Source organism: Brienomyrus brachyistius, chromosome 5 (genome assembly GCF_023856365.1).
Source record: "Brienomyrus brachyistius isolate T26 chromosome 5, BBRACH_0.4, whole genome shotgun sequence".
In the NCBI taxonomy this organism is placed as follows: domain Eukaryota; kingdom Metazoa; phylum Chordata; class Actinopteri; order Osteoglossiformes; family Mormyridae; genus Brienomyrus; species Brienomyrus brachyistius.
Window position 1 is genome coordinate 17,946,021 of NC_064537.1, and position 14,501 is coordinate 17,960,521.

At 41.9% G+C, this 14,501-nt stretch overlaps 2 protein-coding genes across 5 annotated transcripts; both read right to left on the reverse strand.

Annotated features, from left to right (window-relative positions):
* Positions 1 to 3,093: 3,093 nt before the first annotated feature.
* dcakd (dephospho-CoA kinase domain containing) lies at positions 3,094 to 6,673 on the reverse strand. Of its 2 annotated transcripts, none has more exons than XM_049014972.1 (5): positions 6,588 to 6,673; positions 4,999 to 5,111; positions 4,708 to 4,911; positions 4,516 to 4,603; positions 3,094 to 3,925 (listed from the first exon to the last, which is right to left on the reverse strand). In XM_049014972.1, the coding sequence occupies exons 2-5, from the start codon at positions 5,108 to 5,110 to the stop codon at positions 3,640 to 3,642; spliced, it is 690 nt and encodes a 229-aa protein (XP_048870929.1). In that variant the 5' UTR covers position 5,111; positions 6,588 to 6,673; the 3' UTR covers positions 3,094 to 3,639. The 2 variants fall into 2 exon arrangements, with proteins under 2 accessions (XP_048870929.1, XP_048870930.1); XM_049014973.1 differs by having other exon boundaries at positions 5,199 to 6,639.
* Positions 6,674 to 8,252: 1,579 nt separating this feature from the next.
* On the reverse strand, positions 8,253 to 12,296 carry pus3 (pseudouridylate synthase 3). 3 transcript variants are annotated; one of them, XM_049015276.1, is made up of 7 exons: positions 12,165 to 12,296; positions 11,250 to 11,658; positions 10,487 to 10,758; positions 10,082 to 10,265; positions 9,864 to 9,973; positions 9,513 to 9,685; positions 8,253 to 9,016 (listed from the first exon to the last, which is right to left on the reverse strand). In XM_049015276.1, the coding sequence occupies exons 2-7, from the start codon at positions 11,649 to 11,651 to the stop codon at positions 8,769 to 8,771; spliced, it is 1,389 nt and encodes a 462-aa protein (XP_048871233.1). In that variant the 5' UTR covers positions 11,652 to 11,658; positions 12,165 to 12,296; the 3' UTR covers positions 8,253 to 8,768. The 3 variants fall into 3 exon arrangements, with proteins under 3 accessions (XP_048871233.1, XP_048871232.1, XP_048871231.1); XM_049015275.1 differs by having other exon boundaries at positions 12,103 to 12,249; XM_049015274.1 differs by having other exon boundaries at positions 11,250 to 11,630; positions 12,103 to 12,244.
* Between the last annotated feature and the right edge of the window lie 2,205 nt (positions 12,297 to 14,501).

The following is a 14,501-nucleotide window of genomic DNA, read 5'->3' on the forward strand; positions in this document are numbered from 1 at the left end:
AGGATGACAGGAAATGAGCGTAAACCCTAAAATCACCTTAAAATAAAGGAACATTCAGCTTTGGCGTTCTGGCCACCAAGATTCGAGAAACGCAATCAAAGTCATTTTGAATGATAGCATCAGCTAAAACCTAAACGTAAAAGTGTCTAGTCTTGCTTTTGTAAATTCTCTTTTTTTTTGTTTATCCTAAAGGGTACTTGCAAAAACTACTGTAGGCAGTAATGTATTCATTATCCATGGACGATGATGAACTTGACAAGTTCAGATCTATGACCTGCCTCAAAATTACATGAGATTTAGTGCCACCAAGCTGCATGAATGCATTACTTTATGAACAATGGGGAACTAACTCCATATGGCAAAGGTGAAAGACGAAAGCATCTCAATTGCTGTCATCATTTTTATAGTAGGCTTATCTGTATCTCGAGCCCTGTCAAAATAAAATGCTGCCCTCAGCCTCTTGCTCTTATCTAATCAGCCTCCGTTTAAGTGACTTCCCGGAGTATCTGATATTGGATGAAACTTAAGAGAGTCTCTTGTGACTTATGTCATTTATAGCTGTGAAGGAGGCTTTGTCACAGATTGGAGCACTGAGCTTACACATCAAAAAATCCAGGAGAGTTGGGTGTATACTCTTTTTTCCCTGATGCTTTGCTCACATTTTCATCTACCTCCTCAGGCAAAATGTTAGCGATAGTCTGCTCCCTCTATCCCTCCATTCCAACAAGCAGGTGCCCAACATCAAGCCTGACCGGTCTCTCTCAGTGTTGCATATAAGGTTGTCAGTAGAAGTTTCATTGACACACAGATCGTGGCGCTGTCACCTTGAGGCACATGCCGAAAGGCCACTGACAAATACCGTACTACGGATGGAGCCTGGGAGGCGATTTCGAGAGGGTTGCACTGGGAATGGGGTGAGATGGAGATCACAGGGGCGGCAGGAAAGGGGGAGCACGGCCTCTGGTTGTCCTCCCACATGCCGCCTCGCAGCTCTCGTCACTTCGCATCAAGTCTGCAGTCCCTCGGTAAAAATAGGAGCGCGGACCCTCAGTGGCACCACATAGCCGGGATTGACACTGCAGGCCAGCTCCGAACCCCTCGCCTGCGAGAAGACTCAGATATAGCAGGCAGCATCTGACCGAAACACATATGCATATCCACAGGCAAGACGTGCCACATTCAGAGAATAAAAACGCACCTAACCAAAAAGACACTTAAAACAATAAATGCATAAATCAAGAAATTATTAAACGTATGCATCCTTCTGGATTTCTCATCCGGTGCATCTTTTAAGAGCTATAACCTTCTGTAACTGTCCTGGTTGTCTTTCTGCTTCTGCATCACATCCTGTAAATCTATAAATCTCACTCTGGACCTTTCATCTATAAGCTTGGGGTTTAAGATCACTCCCAGTCCATCCTTATCACAGTCTTTATTTGGTTATAGATTTGAATTCTGAAATATATTTGTCCTGTTTATGGAACACATAGGTTAGCCTCCTAGTGCTTTGATCGCTATTAGGTCTGCCATTTACCCCCTGGCCCCCACTATAGTCATCTTACCTATAACTTTTCACTGACTTAAACCAAGGACACCCAACTTAATATTCACGATCTGGAAGAAAACAGTATTGAAGGGAGAACAAATTAACCACTGGAGAAGTATTACTCTGTTGAACTGCAGTCTTTAGTAACTAGGAGTCACTGTAATGAGGTGAATGTCACAACACACACGCACACATCAGGGGGGCAGGTGGGTGGGGCAACAATCACAATTTCAAAAGAAAAAGAATTTCAGTCTATTAATACAGCACGTGTATAGATGTCCAGTATATGTGAATATCACATAATCCATATTAATGCCAGATACTGCACACATATACCACAAAAACCCTCTCATGAAATTACACAGAATAATGCTGTTCTACAGTGAAAATGGTATTAATACACTATAAGTACATCTATAAGTACATAGTATGAGTTCGTCCTAATTTGATGCCCACAAATGACAAGCAGGTCATTTGGAATGGGACAATGTTAGGGGATAGACTGGGAGCCTTTACACAATGTGATTGTATCAGATTCATCGGAAAGGGATTTGCCTAAATAGCGATCAGATGGGCTGATGCTATGACTCATTTTCTCATAGATTAGTGGAATAATTGACTCTACAAAGGGTGATGATTGATAAGTGGGGAGCAGCTTTAATATAAAGCAATAAGCACAAACTCATGCTGGTCTTTATCAGTGCATTTGTATCAAAGCATCGCATCAACAATCAAGCGGCACCACTAGAGCAAATGTGTGCAGGTGCTCTTTTACATATTCATAACCAAACGCTTATGCTTAATGAAACCGAAGGATCATGTGACTTTAATCCCTACACCTTGATTTAAGCAGGGCAGTAAACCATAGTGATGTATGTAGGAACAAAGCTGAAGATTGAATGTTAAAATGCAGTCTCACTTCTGATTTCTTTTGATGTGCATTTCGGTTTTGTAGGTCTACAGCACACTGCATCAGTAGAGTTCAAAAAGTGAAATTGTGCAAAGATACTATGAGCTTGTGTAATAGATGGTAGACTAGACAGGCACAAAAGACACCCGAAAAGCAAATTCTAGTTGATGCTGTGTACTATACTATCACCTGTTAATGTAATTTTGCATCCTGTTATCATCTGAAAATTGCAGCACAAATTAAAACATTTTGTGATATTAAATGCCTATCTATGTTTCCCTGCAGAGGGACCTTTTAGATTAAACCAGTAATCCTGACAATGTTCAGCCCCCAGATTTAGGACATTGTCCAAGTAGCCAATTACAACTAGACTGCACTACATGGAAAAAGAAATATATTAGTTTCGTTAACACATGGCAGATTTTTGTGAAAACAGAGATCAAATCAGTAAATGAAATAAAATGTATCCGTACTTTCTAACATGAGCAGTATCAAGTTGTGAGGTTTTAAAGTATTAAATATGTATTTAAAAAATCATAAACTAGGTGGTCTCGTCATTGAAATAAACTAGAGAGAAAATGACTGTACTAACCAAAATTTTATATAATTATTGTATTTATGAAGCAGTCAACACATGTCCAAATACGATATTATTTTATTAAACAACTTATTCTCTTTTATTCTAGTCAACTGCAGTTTTCCAACCACATGCAAAGAAATAAAGGTTTGTGATACTCCCATCTAGTGGTGAATATTTGTTTTGCTCCCAAACACAAAATTGGAGATAGACTTTCAGTGTGCTGTTGTAGGGTTTCACCAGCAACGAAAGAAATATTGTACATACATATATATCCTTGTAAATTCAGTAGCTTATATAAGATACCAAACAACTCATATAATATATTTACATTTGTGAAGCACAGCCCAAATCATTAAATAACTTGAGAAAGTGAAACAATAAACAGTAGGTTTTGACAATTTGTCAGTTATCAGCATCTGACAAGTTATCTTCCCATATAGTGTTAAAACAATGATTAAAAAGAGTCCATCAAAAAATAGAAAATCTAACAGTTACATTTATTACAAACTATATTAAAAGGTGCATTTCAGTGCATTTTGCACAATTAAGAAACTCCACTGTACTGCAATGTGAAGAAGCAATTGTTGTCACAATGACTTCATGCTATGATATCAGTAGCTTCATGGTATACAGAAGTAAGCCGCCCAGCCCAACTGCAATAGCAATAGCTAGGCCCCTCACCACTAGGAATTCCATAGAGTCCTCTAGTTTGGTGTGCAATTTGAGGACCTGTCTATGGGTGTCCTCACGACTGCCTGAGTTCTCGATGACGTGGTTAGCCAGTCCGCGCTTCTCATTCAGGGGCATCTGGGCTGCGATTCGCTGCTGTGCCTCCTCCTGGTTCAGGCTGTCCCTATGCATGAGGCGTGACAGCTGAGTGGCAGGGTCGCTGAAACAACAGCAGTGGGCCATGAGTACACGTGAACGGTACATCTTGTGGGGGAAAAAAAAAATCCAAAAACCAAGGGCATAGGTTTGGTTTCAACATGGGTAGGGACCAGAGTTTGGTCATTCAGATCCAGATAGTACAAATCCAGACCAAGATTTTGTTTCAACCAACCAGTTGAGCATAGAGTCGCAGTCACAGAGCAACTGGTTGGTTGAAACAAAATCCTGCTCTAGACTTTTTCTCTCTGGACCTGAATGACCCAACTGTGGTAGGGACCAAATCAGCCCCAAATACCTCACCCCTCTAAACACACATGGTGCTCCCACAATACTGTAGGACATGTCCCGACCATCCACACCCAAACCTATCCCTCTGCTAAAACGCACATGTAACAAGCAGCATGTTCTAATATGCCACAGCTAAACCATAAACAGTTCAGGTTGAGTTCAGGTTTTTTCCCAATCACTTAGTTCTTACTTGAGCTGGACAGAATCTGTCCAATTATGTGATCACACACATTTACAAATTATGCAGACGTCATACAGCACGACACCAGCGTCTACACAGCAGACATGGAGTCAGTCTCTTACCAGTACACCACGACCGTGTGGTTAAGGAAGCGCGTGAGTCGGCGAGTCTCGAACAGCAGTGGCACGTCCAGGACCACATAGCGGTACCCTGGGGAAGAGTGAGGAGATGACGGGTGTTAGCACCGCTGCTTCCAGAGGCATTAAAACAATGACAATACTGGGGAAACATCAAGCACAGAGGGTCCCCGTCACCTCTGAAGAAGAAGAACAAAATGCGCTTCAGCATGGCCTTGTGGATCTCTGGGTGTGTGATGGAGTTGAGGATGCGTCGCTTCTCTATGTTAGAGAAGACGATCTGGGCCAGCTTCTGCCGGTCGATCTCACCGTTGGGGAGCAAGATCTCTGGGCCGAAATGCAGCACAATACTACGGTAGGCCGGGCTGTTGGGCTGCACCACTGATGGACGGCAGAGCAGAGGAGGTCAGGCGAACGCCACGACGGTCAGTCCACGCCGAACTGCTCTGAGGTCAACCGGCGGCTCACCTTGTCGTGCCACCACGTCGGCGTCGATGATGGGACAGCCAAGGTCGCGCAGTGTCGAGGACACCGTGCTCTTCCCCGAAGCTATTCCGCCCGTCAGCCCCACCAGAAACATCCTGCGGGCGCACACACATTCACACAGACGGCGTCCTCATGATGCCATCAGAGGCGCCTGGAACATAATGTTAAGCTACCTGACTCACCTATTTCTCTGTCAGCTAAAGTTACTTGCAGTTGTCTAAAGTTTCTGGTAGAGCTCTCTGGGACAACGGGGAGGAGGTGCATAACTCTTTTAAATATGGTTACTGTTCTTCCAAAATAGTATCATATTATAATTTTGCTAAAATTTTCATTTGTGAGTAGATAGGAAGGAGAAAAACACCTAGACATTTGCTTTGCCCAACCAATTGGATAGGCCCACTGGTTACTACATATCCATCCTTTTTCTGTAAATAAGTACAGGGTTTTTGTGGGCCTGATGTCTATAGCTTACCAGATAGTACAAAGTACAAGGTACAAGGCAGACAGTTCACCATAGGTACTGATCTTTATGAGCAGACTTTCCAAACCTTTGCATATTGTGTGTCACAGTCAGAATATCTTAGGAATAAAGCAAATATTACCAAACTGCTTTACATATTTAAGTAGCATTGAAAAATCATTATGTCTGCTATCGGTATAATTTGCAGATTGGGCGGGAGGACCCTCGTTACATTTTGCGGATCGAAAAGGAGCAGTTTCAATCGTTCGGGGAAAGGGGGCAGGTACTGAGACACCCCCACCCCACCTACCGGCTGCACGTCCCTGCTGCACAGATTTTCACCTTTCATGTTGAGTTACAACGCTCGGAAAAAATATGTTCAAGGTAAGCCTAATATAATGATTTCCCCGAATCATCGGAATATTACTTATACTTCATTAATGTAGGATAAGAGGGGCACGCGTGAGGGGCGGGGCGCCTTAGAAAGTATATATGCTTATATGCATACACACATTTAAAGTAATGCAAAACGTGAATAAAATTAATTTCACGCACAACCTATGAGGTCCTTGCTTGCTATCCAGGCTTTTCCGATCTGTTTCTCTTTACTGAGACCCACATAAGTCTTCCTCCCATAATGCCGTATTAGCCACCAGGTCCCTCAATCCCCCGAAACGTGAAGCTGCGTTTAGTGGAAGAGAAAGCGAGTGTCAAGCCATAGGAAGCATATGTCGGTACTGTACTTTAAAATCAGTACAGAGCACCTGGTTTCTTCCAAGGTTATGGGGCTGAAGGCTCGGCAGTTTTTTTTTAGTTTAGGTACTGACAAGATGAGCCTGGTTCATGGTATCCGATCCAGAGCTGAATGGAACTATTAATTTACTACGGATTTGTAATAACAATTGGCTCCATAATTCAACAGGTTTAACTGGAGTTTTTAGCTATATAATAGATGTTAAAGTAAACAAACCACCATCAAAATCACCCCCTAAATACGTAAATTTGAGATCGTTTTCTGGACTGTATGCAGTTGCATTTATTAATGAACTGCGAGCTAAGCTGCTTGCATTTTATATTATTTTATTTAGATACCTAGGCACCTCGCACTTACTTTCATATGGTCCACTTCTCCCCTGCGTAAACTGCGTTTAGTTTCACCGGAAGTCGCTCTGGCAGTCACTGCTGACACCTTTCCCGTCATGGAGCCAACATGGCGGCGTCCGTTGGGGACAGATATCCCGTCATGGAGCCAACATGGCGGCGTCCGCTGGGGACAGATATCCCGTCATGACGCCGACATGGCGGCGTCCGCTAAGGACAGCTATCCCGTCATGGAGCCGACATGGCGGCGTCCGCCGAGGACACCTTTCCCGTCATGGAGCCGACATGGCGGCGTCCGCTGATGACACCTTTCCCGTCACGGAGCCAACATGGCGGCGTCCGCTAATGACAGCTTTCTCGTCATGGAGCCAACATGGCGGCATCTGCCACTGGCAGCGCTAGAATCGGTCCACTTGGCGAGCACTAAAAGATGGCTTTCGCTATTACTTGTGACAGTATATTACTACACCATAATGCTGAAAGGAATGTTGTTTTAAGGTGAACACATGAGTCTACGGCGTACCGCAGGGTTGCCAACTGTCAGGCATCTGACTCTCACGCACGCGAAAGAAATCTTACGGCAAATCTATATTTCATTGGAAGCCTAAAATTAGCTTCACCAAAAGCGTTGGGGTAGTTTGCAAACCATACAGACTTTTTACAAGGTAATAAAACTGTTTCATAAATGTAAATGCCTTTGCATGTGTGTGCAGACTTGTCTCGAATCAAAAAATCTCACGCCAGCCACCTGATCAACGTCGGCAACACTGGTACCGTGACAACTATTTGACAAATAAAGTTTGACATCGTTTCAAAGTACGGATTTCATTGGATGTTTCGTCTGGCTTTAAGTTCATCTGCAAACTTGTTGGTGATGCAGGGTATTTAATCTCAATTGATACCAAAAGGTTTCAATTGACATCAAATGAAATTTCCGCAGTGGCTCGATCATTTGTCTTGGCTTAAGTGACAACCAACACTGTAACTCCATCTGCCGCGCAATTCGGTTGATATAAACGGTTGTAATTTTATAAAACTGGTTGTCTTTGACATTTACTTAAAAAGGCAGATGCTGCCATATCCGCTTTCCATGGTTTGCATCCGTCATTATTATTATTATTATTAAACCGATAGTGTTAATGAATGCCTTAGCAAGACCCATGAATTCCAGGGTGAAGTTCTAGATTTTGCTGGTGTTCTCATGTGCAAAGTCCTATGTTAAACCTCTTAACCATTCTCATTTCTCTGTAATTTAACTTAAACTTGGAGGCTAATCACAGCATTTCCTTTCCGGAGCAATATTTTTAATAATGATGATAAAATAGTCATTCAAAAAAAATCCAGCTATATAGCGAAAAAGATAATGGTGCATTTACCTGGCAGGAGCTTTTCTATTCCATAAGAGCTCAAAGATTCACATGGTTAATGCATGTTTAGGCAGTTCATTAGAGCCCATGCCAGGTCACCCACAATCATTTTACAGTTGTGTTAAACCAAAGTGTTGGTAATGGTGATTGGGAAAACGATTAGGCAGCTAAGTAGCTGGTTTAATTAAATCAAACCTAATTAAGAGCTCTACTGAACTGAAAACCAAAACACAGAGTTCATGGACCAGGAAGCAATCAAATAGGTTCAGTAATTTATATTAGCTTAATGATTAAATGTAAACACTGGGTGTTGTAAATGTTAACTTATATTTGTGAAAATAGAAGCATGACCTTTTCAGTACAACACAGCAGTTATACAATTTCATGTTATGCAAAGTGACAAGTGTAACTTTTCCTATTTAAAGATGCCTAATCCAAGTTATTGTACTTTTCCTGCAAGATTTTACACGTTTGACAAGGTTTTGTTCTTTAAAAACGCTTTTCTATCCGTAATCTTTTTAAAATCTAAAGTCCCCCATCACCTCCTTTCATTGCAACTATGTACACTGTCCACACTTAATACCTATGGACTTTCTAATAGTAATCAGCCATCCAATTCCAGACTCCACAGATTTATTATGTACTAATTAAATGGAACATCACATGTAGTGTTCCACCACAAAAATTTGTTCTCACAGTCAAAGCAGGTAAACATACACATTTTCTGCATTAAAACTAAAAATGACAAATGTGTTCTGGAAACAGGACTAAAAGGTCAATATCAAAACGTGGTTTGCATCATCCTAGGCAGTCCCTCTGCAAGGTCAAAGGTCAGACATATTGGCTGTGTTGGACTGACCAGAGGAAACGTCCTGGAATTTTGTCTTTTTACCCCGGTGCACAAACTCTTCCCCATCGTCATCCATGTCACGTTCAAGCCTCCCTCTTTTGACAAAGTGCTCTATCCTGGACTCCAAGCTTTCACAGCACGGTCTCTCCAGAAGGGGGCGATAACTGCGCTGCTTGGATCCTTCCATGAGAAGCCAGGTCGGAGATGAATTTGCTGTAAGAACTGAAACAGAAAATAATCTGGCTATGGGTCTGAGCACTAACTGAAATGTCCGATAAACTGAGGGAGGTTCAAACCCATTATGTCACTACATGGCTATGTCCCCGATAGTGTTCCACTCTATACAGTGCCTTTTCAAACTAGTTTCTGGATATAGGGGACTCCCTCAACCATCCAGAATGCAGGGGTCTGACTGTTAGACAAGGCACTTGAAACAAAACGGCCTTTTGAATTCAGTGTACATACATATGGAATATGAGACTACCCTAGACTTGGGTCAGACTTTTCAGCTATGCACATTTTAATTATGTATATTTCACTGTTTGCCTCAAACTCTGTGCAACATTAAGACAAGAAATTTTACTGATCCCAGGAGGAAATTCTTGCGCATACAGCAGCAAGGTATGCGAAATGTACACAAATGGACACATCGTGTTTGGGCAAATTCACCAATCAGCAAACATGTTTAAAATCCTCCATGGAGAACCTGCGCAAATACCTGAACTCTGGAGGCCCTGGATCATGTCCCGTATGACGTGGGTCTTTACAGCCATCTGGGTCCAATGCTGCTGCAGCGTGGTGAGAACATAGCTCATTTCATCAGGATCCCTTTGCCAGTTCAGCCCCTCAAAGTGGCAGTCATACAACACCAGCGGGAAGTCCACAGCCATGCTGGCAAAGTAAAATTAACCTCCCTTAAAGCAGCACACAGATGAATGGGCACATTTCTTGTATCATTCTTGTATTACTCCATCTTCAAATGGAGATTCCACAGACATCCCAAAACACAATCAGCTTAACAATACAGAGCAGCAGTATATCTGTTCCAGATATGCCATGTTTAACCCACCTGTACTGGGGTTTCCTGGGATGTCTATCAACATCCAATAGTTGGTCGATCACTTCAGGCGTCTCTAGCTTTTGTCCAATCAGGAGCAGGACAGCCATCATACACCGTACCTGCGAAACCACACAGTACACCACAGTCATCACATTATTTCATATTTGAAGGAGCGGATTGTGTCATGTGCCTGGGTGACAATGCGTTTCCAAGCAACACCTACCAACCTGGTGATACAGGAAGGCTAGCCCTTTGATCTCAAAAAAGAGGATGTCATGCGGGTCACTGGATACTGCTCCAGAGGGCTGAGCCGGCTGGATTGAGGCTGACAAGATGGTCCTTTGGAACTGGAGGACCCCGTTACCTACATCCATTTTGCAAAGGTTGCGAAAGTCATGGGTACCTTCATACCTGTAGTGAAATGCAGGACACAATATGATTACAGGTCTTCCAAAGACCAATATCATTTCCATGCTGTCAAAAGTTTAAAACTGGACAGAACAACCCTATTCACTGTGACAATCTCTGATCTGCTTTACAGTTTATTAATCTCATTCAACACAGCCTGTGTGTGTGTGTGTGTGTGTGTGTGTGTGTGTGTGTGTGTGTGTGTGTAACCGAGAGAGCTTTACCGTTTCGCCGCTTTGGCCATGAGCTCCACGTCCAGATCACCACGCGGAAAGTAGTACCGGTAGGTTCTGAACTGACAGTCGAAGCGTGCACTGAAGCCAGTCTCCGCCGCAGCCCAGTCCAACACTCTGATGTCTGGGGGCAGAACTCTGTTTAGCATCTTTACATAGGGCAGCTCTGCGGTGCAGGGCTTCTGTTTGTTGCTGGACTGGGCAGGAAGGATCACCCCCATGCCACCACAAATCTGCGTGGAGCGCAAGTCGATTGTAATAACCTGAAAAAAAAAGAAAAGGGCTCAAGGGCAGCATGAACAAAGACGTCTGATGAGAAAGGGAATCGAAATGAAGTTTCAGCACAGAAGTAGGTCTTCCAACAGGACGCAAATATAGGATTAACCTTTTAATCTGGCTGCCAAAGATGGTACACATACAAAGTAGGAAAGGTGGAATTTTTCTATATATGACTTTTATCTTCATATACATTGGAGATCTTCCTAACTGAACTCAAATGATACCACTCCAAGTTTCAGTATATGTGAATGTGCCACAACAGTTACCCTGGACAGTAGACCCCGCAGTTAAAATCACTATCTTGTATGAAAAGGTGGAAATAAGCACTGCCAATTAATATGATTAGGACCCTCCTGGCCAGAGAAATCGCAATTACCTGACCACAGGAATGACGCAGAAGGAGTGCACTTTCAGGACAAGTTTGGTGTTTCATATACAAAGTTCAAAGATATGAAGCAGAAATCGAGAGACAGACCTGCGTGAAAGCACTGACTCCCTTATCGGTGCGACCACAGCGGTGATAGTTGGAGCTCTGGCGGTCCTGAATCAGCCGCGTCTTGAGCAGAGCCTCAAACAGCCTGGCCTCCACTGTGTTGTCTGTATTCTCCTGCACAGCAAAGCCTTGGTAGTCCCAGCCAAGGTAGGCCAACCGCAAGGCCACATGGCGTCGAGGATGCAGAGAGAAATCAAATTCCCGGGCCTGGCTAGCTTTCTTCCCCTTTCTCTTGCCTTCCTGGCCGCAGATATTCTTTCCTCCAGGTCCCGATTCTGCTGCCTCTGTTTCAGCCTTGGGACAAGTCTCCTGTCTTAGTTGTGTCTTTAAGTTTTTGACTTCTTCTTCCAGGTCCCTTATTTGCTGTAGTAAAGTATCCGTCATGTTTGGACTATAAAAGGGATTGTTAATTATGCGCCCATTAATAACACAGCACGTGCAAATCCAGTCATGCGGTGTCAGGAAACCTACATGCAATAACACCGGGACCGACAGACAGACAAGGACTATTTATAAACCTACTCGACTGAATAGTCAACAGTAAACAACAAAAAAGGGAAACAAAAAAAAAATAATAAAATGTTATGATAAATCAAACGACCGAAGCCTGAACACCGTCGCTAAAACGAAGTAGGCAAACCATTTCAGAAAAGAAACAGATGACTAAGGAAATCCTTCTCTAAGCATTTTCCTCCTATCTAGTGTGATGAAGTATCTGTAGATTTTGAACATACTGCAAGAAAGGTACCTAACAATGTTTGGTCACCAAAACTGAAATTACAATAATGGAAAAAAAACATACGAGGAGGAATTAAAACTGTTTGCTTCCACTTACCCTTCTAAGTTCTTGCTCCTCAGCCATACATAACATTAACAAATAAAATAAACAACAGTTACCTTATAATTTAACGTGCGATTTGCTTTCACGTGAACTCCAGTTTTTCCCGGAAGTTAATTGCTTCCGTTATTCCAAGTAATTATGGGATTTGTAGTTTTGTAGTTTGTACCTCAGTGTTGGATTCTTGGTGTTTGGCCTCAAGGTGTCAGTGTCTTCCACAGTATTAGCTATGTAAAGGCCCTACGTATACACCAATCAGCCATAACATTAAAACATTAAAACGGAACATCAATTATCTCTTTACAATGGTACCTGTCAAAGGTGTAAAGGATATATTTGGCAAGTGAGTCAAGTGCTGCCTCTATTTCAGCAATAGATCTATTCATATTATAATAGTAGAAGCTTAGTTGATATGGCCGGGACAAATGTAAATCCATTCTTCTATCTGTGCTCCATTTCTCATGACTATCCCAGAAAGCACAAGGCACAAGAAGTGTAAACGCCTAAAAAGTGGTCAGTGTAGAAGGTTGTGAATGTAATCTTACAGATGCCACATTTCTCAAAAGTAATATATCTGGGTACTGATTCTGTCCAAATCATTTTATTTTAATGGGGAATCACTACCTTTTCTAAGAAAAACATGAAACTACACACTTTAAAATATCAAGTAATTTTAGTAATGTAATTTTTAAAACCTGCAACTTATGCAACAAAAGTGTACAATGCCTCTGAAGTGTATTTCATGCTATTACAGGTATAAGTTTTCTCACTTTTGGTATATTTATGGGTTTTGTGGATATGTTTTATTTAACGGTTTGCTTGGGTATTATATGTGTTGTAAGGAAGCAGGTAGAATGGCGGATACAAATAGATATGGAACTGGAATATTCATGGGTTGCTATCCATGATTGGCAGGAATACAAACAGTTAATCAATGCAGCATAAGTGCTTCTGAATTTTCCTTCCATTTGCTTTTGCTATTCGGGAGAATCTCTCTTAAACGAGACTGGAAGGGCGACTTTGTATACTGACAAATATTTCTTACTTCTTTGAAAGATGGCCATAGGAGACTTGAAGCTATGAGATAACCCAGCGCTGCAACCTTATCTTTTGTCCTTTGTACCTCATCACCGAAACTTTCCTGTGGTGGAAGATAAATTCACTGTGACAAGATGAGATTCTCCAGTCTTATCATCTACATTTTATTCATGTTTTCATCCAAAGTGAGACACCAGGGTCAGACTATCCCTGGAACTGGGGTTTGAGGGCCTTGCTCAAGGGCCCAACAGTGTAATCGCCTAGCTGACCAAGGGATTTCAACCAGGAGCTTTGAAAATCCGTCCACTGCCAGCATGACACAAAATAAAAATAAACATCTCCAATAGTTTACACTATCCAGCTCTTCTGCCACTTGTTCATAAAAATTCAATGTCACAAATTGTTCCTCAAGCATGTTTAACAAGGAACAGGAATTCAGTCCATGTCGTAATTCATTGAGTATTTTAGGCCCAGACATGTCCATCACCAAACATCAAGTCACGAATAAAACATCAATCTCACAACACTGGAATGTTGTTTGTACAGATTAAATACAATGCTGTGTGAAGTAAATGAAGGACTGATATTAGTTTCACCATGGTAAAAATAAAGAATACATTTTCTAGCCTATATAGATATTTTCCCATAGAATCTGAATACCTTTTGGCCAGTACAGACAGTAATTATTTCCCACAACTGTTAACAACAGATAATGTGACCTATTAAATCTACAATCCTGATCACTGTGTGAACGTTGACATATTATATTGGTGGTTAACCAGTTTTGATAAACAATTTACAGAAAATGTTTAGCTTCCTCAAAATGTTTGTAAACGAACTTCATTGTGTATAAAGCAGTCAGACCTCGCTATAGCACAAAATAAGTGTACTTGCATTTAAAAATTTTATTTAAATTGTGAAACGTATAGAAAGCCTATATGAATATTCATATATGTTTGGCAAATGTGGTGTAAACAAAGATTAAAATAATAACAATGTTACTGTTTTTTTACTACTACTAACATACCCCATAACTAAGACCATGCACTGGGGTGGCCTAATGGGTGATTCAGCGTTCATGTAAAGCACTTTTCCATTGCATTGGGAGCATACATTTTGGACTCCATAAAAACATATCATATTGGACCCCCAAGCCAGACCAATTCAATTATGTTTGGAATGTTGTAGGGCCCCTGTCCCTCAGGGGCTCTTGGAATCGTCCTACCCCCACCCCATCCATTTACGGCGCCCCAGCTATGGGTACTGTCTCAGGCCACAGAGACAGCTGACTTTCTCCTGGGTTTATTCTAAGCATATGAATCACCTTTTATCTGGAAACCGATCAAGAACAGCAGTAA

Bases quoted from the DNA above. Each gene is read 5' to 3' on its own strand.
- pus3 (XM_049015274.1), bottom strand. From the start codon at position 12,138: ATGTTATGTATGGCTGAGGAGCAAGAACTTAGAAGG. The intron at 11,631-12,102 runs GTAAGTGGAAGC...ACTTTACTACAG, and splicing joins AGGAGCAAGAACTTAGAAGG to CAAATAAGGGACCTGGAAGA. The intron at 10,759-11,249 runs GTCTGTCTCTCG...TTTTTTTTTCAG, and splicing joins GAGTCAGTGCTTTCACGCAG to GTTATTACAATCGACTTGCG.
- dcakd (XM_049014972.1), bottom strand. From the start codon at position 5,110: ATGTTTCTGGTGGGGCTGACGGGCGGAATAGCTTCGGGGAAGAGCACG. The intron at 4,604-4,707 runs GTGACGGGGACC...ACTCTTCCCCAG, and splicing joins TTTGTTCTTCTTCTTCAGAG to GGTACCGCTATGTGGTCCTG. The intron at 3,926-4,515 runs GTAAGAGACTGA...CTGTTGTTTCAG, and splicing joins CACACGGTCGTGGTGTACTG to CGACCCTGCCACTCAGCTGT.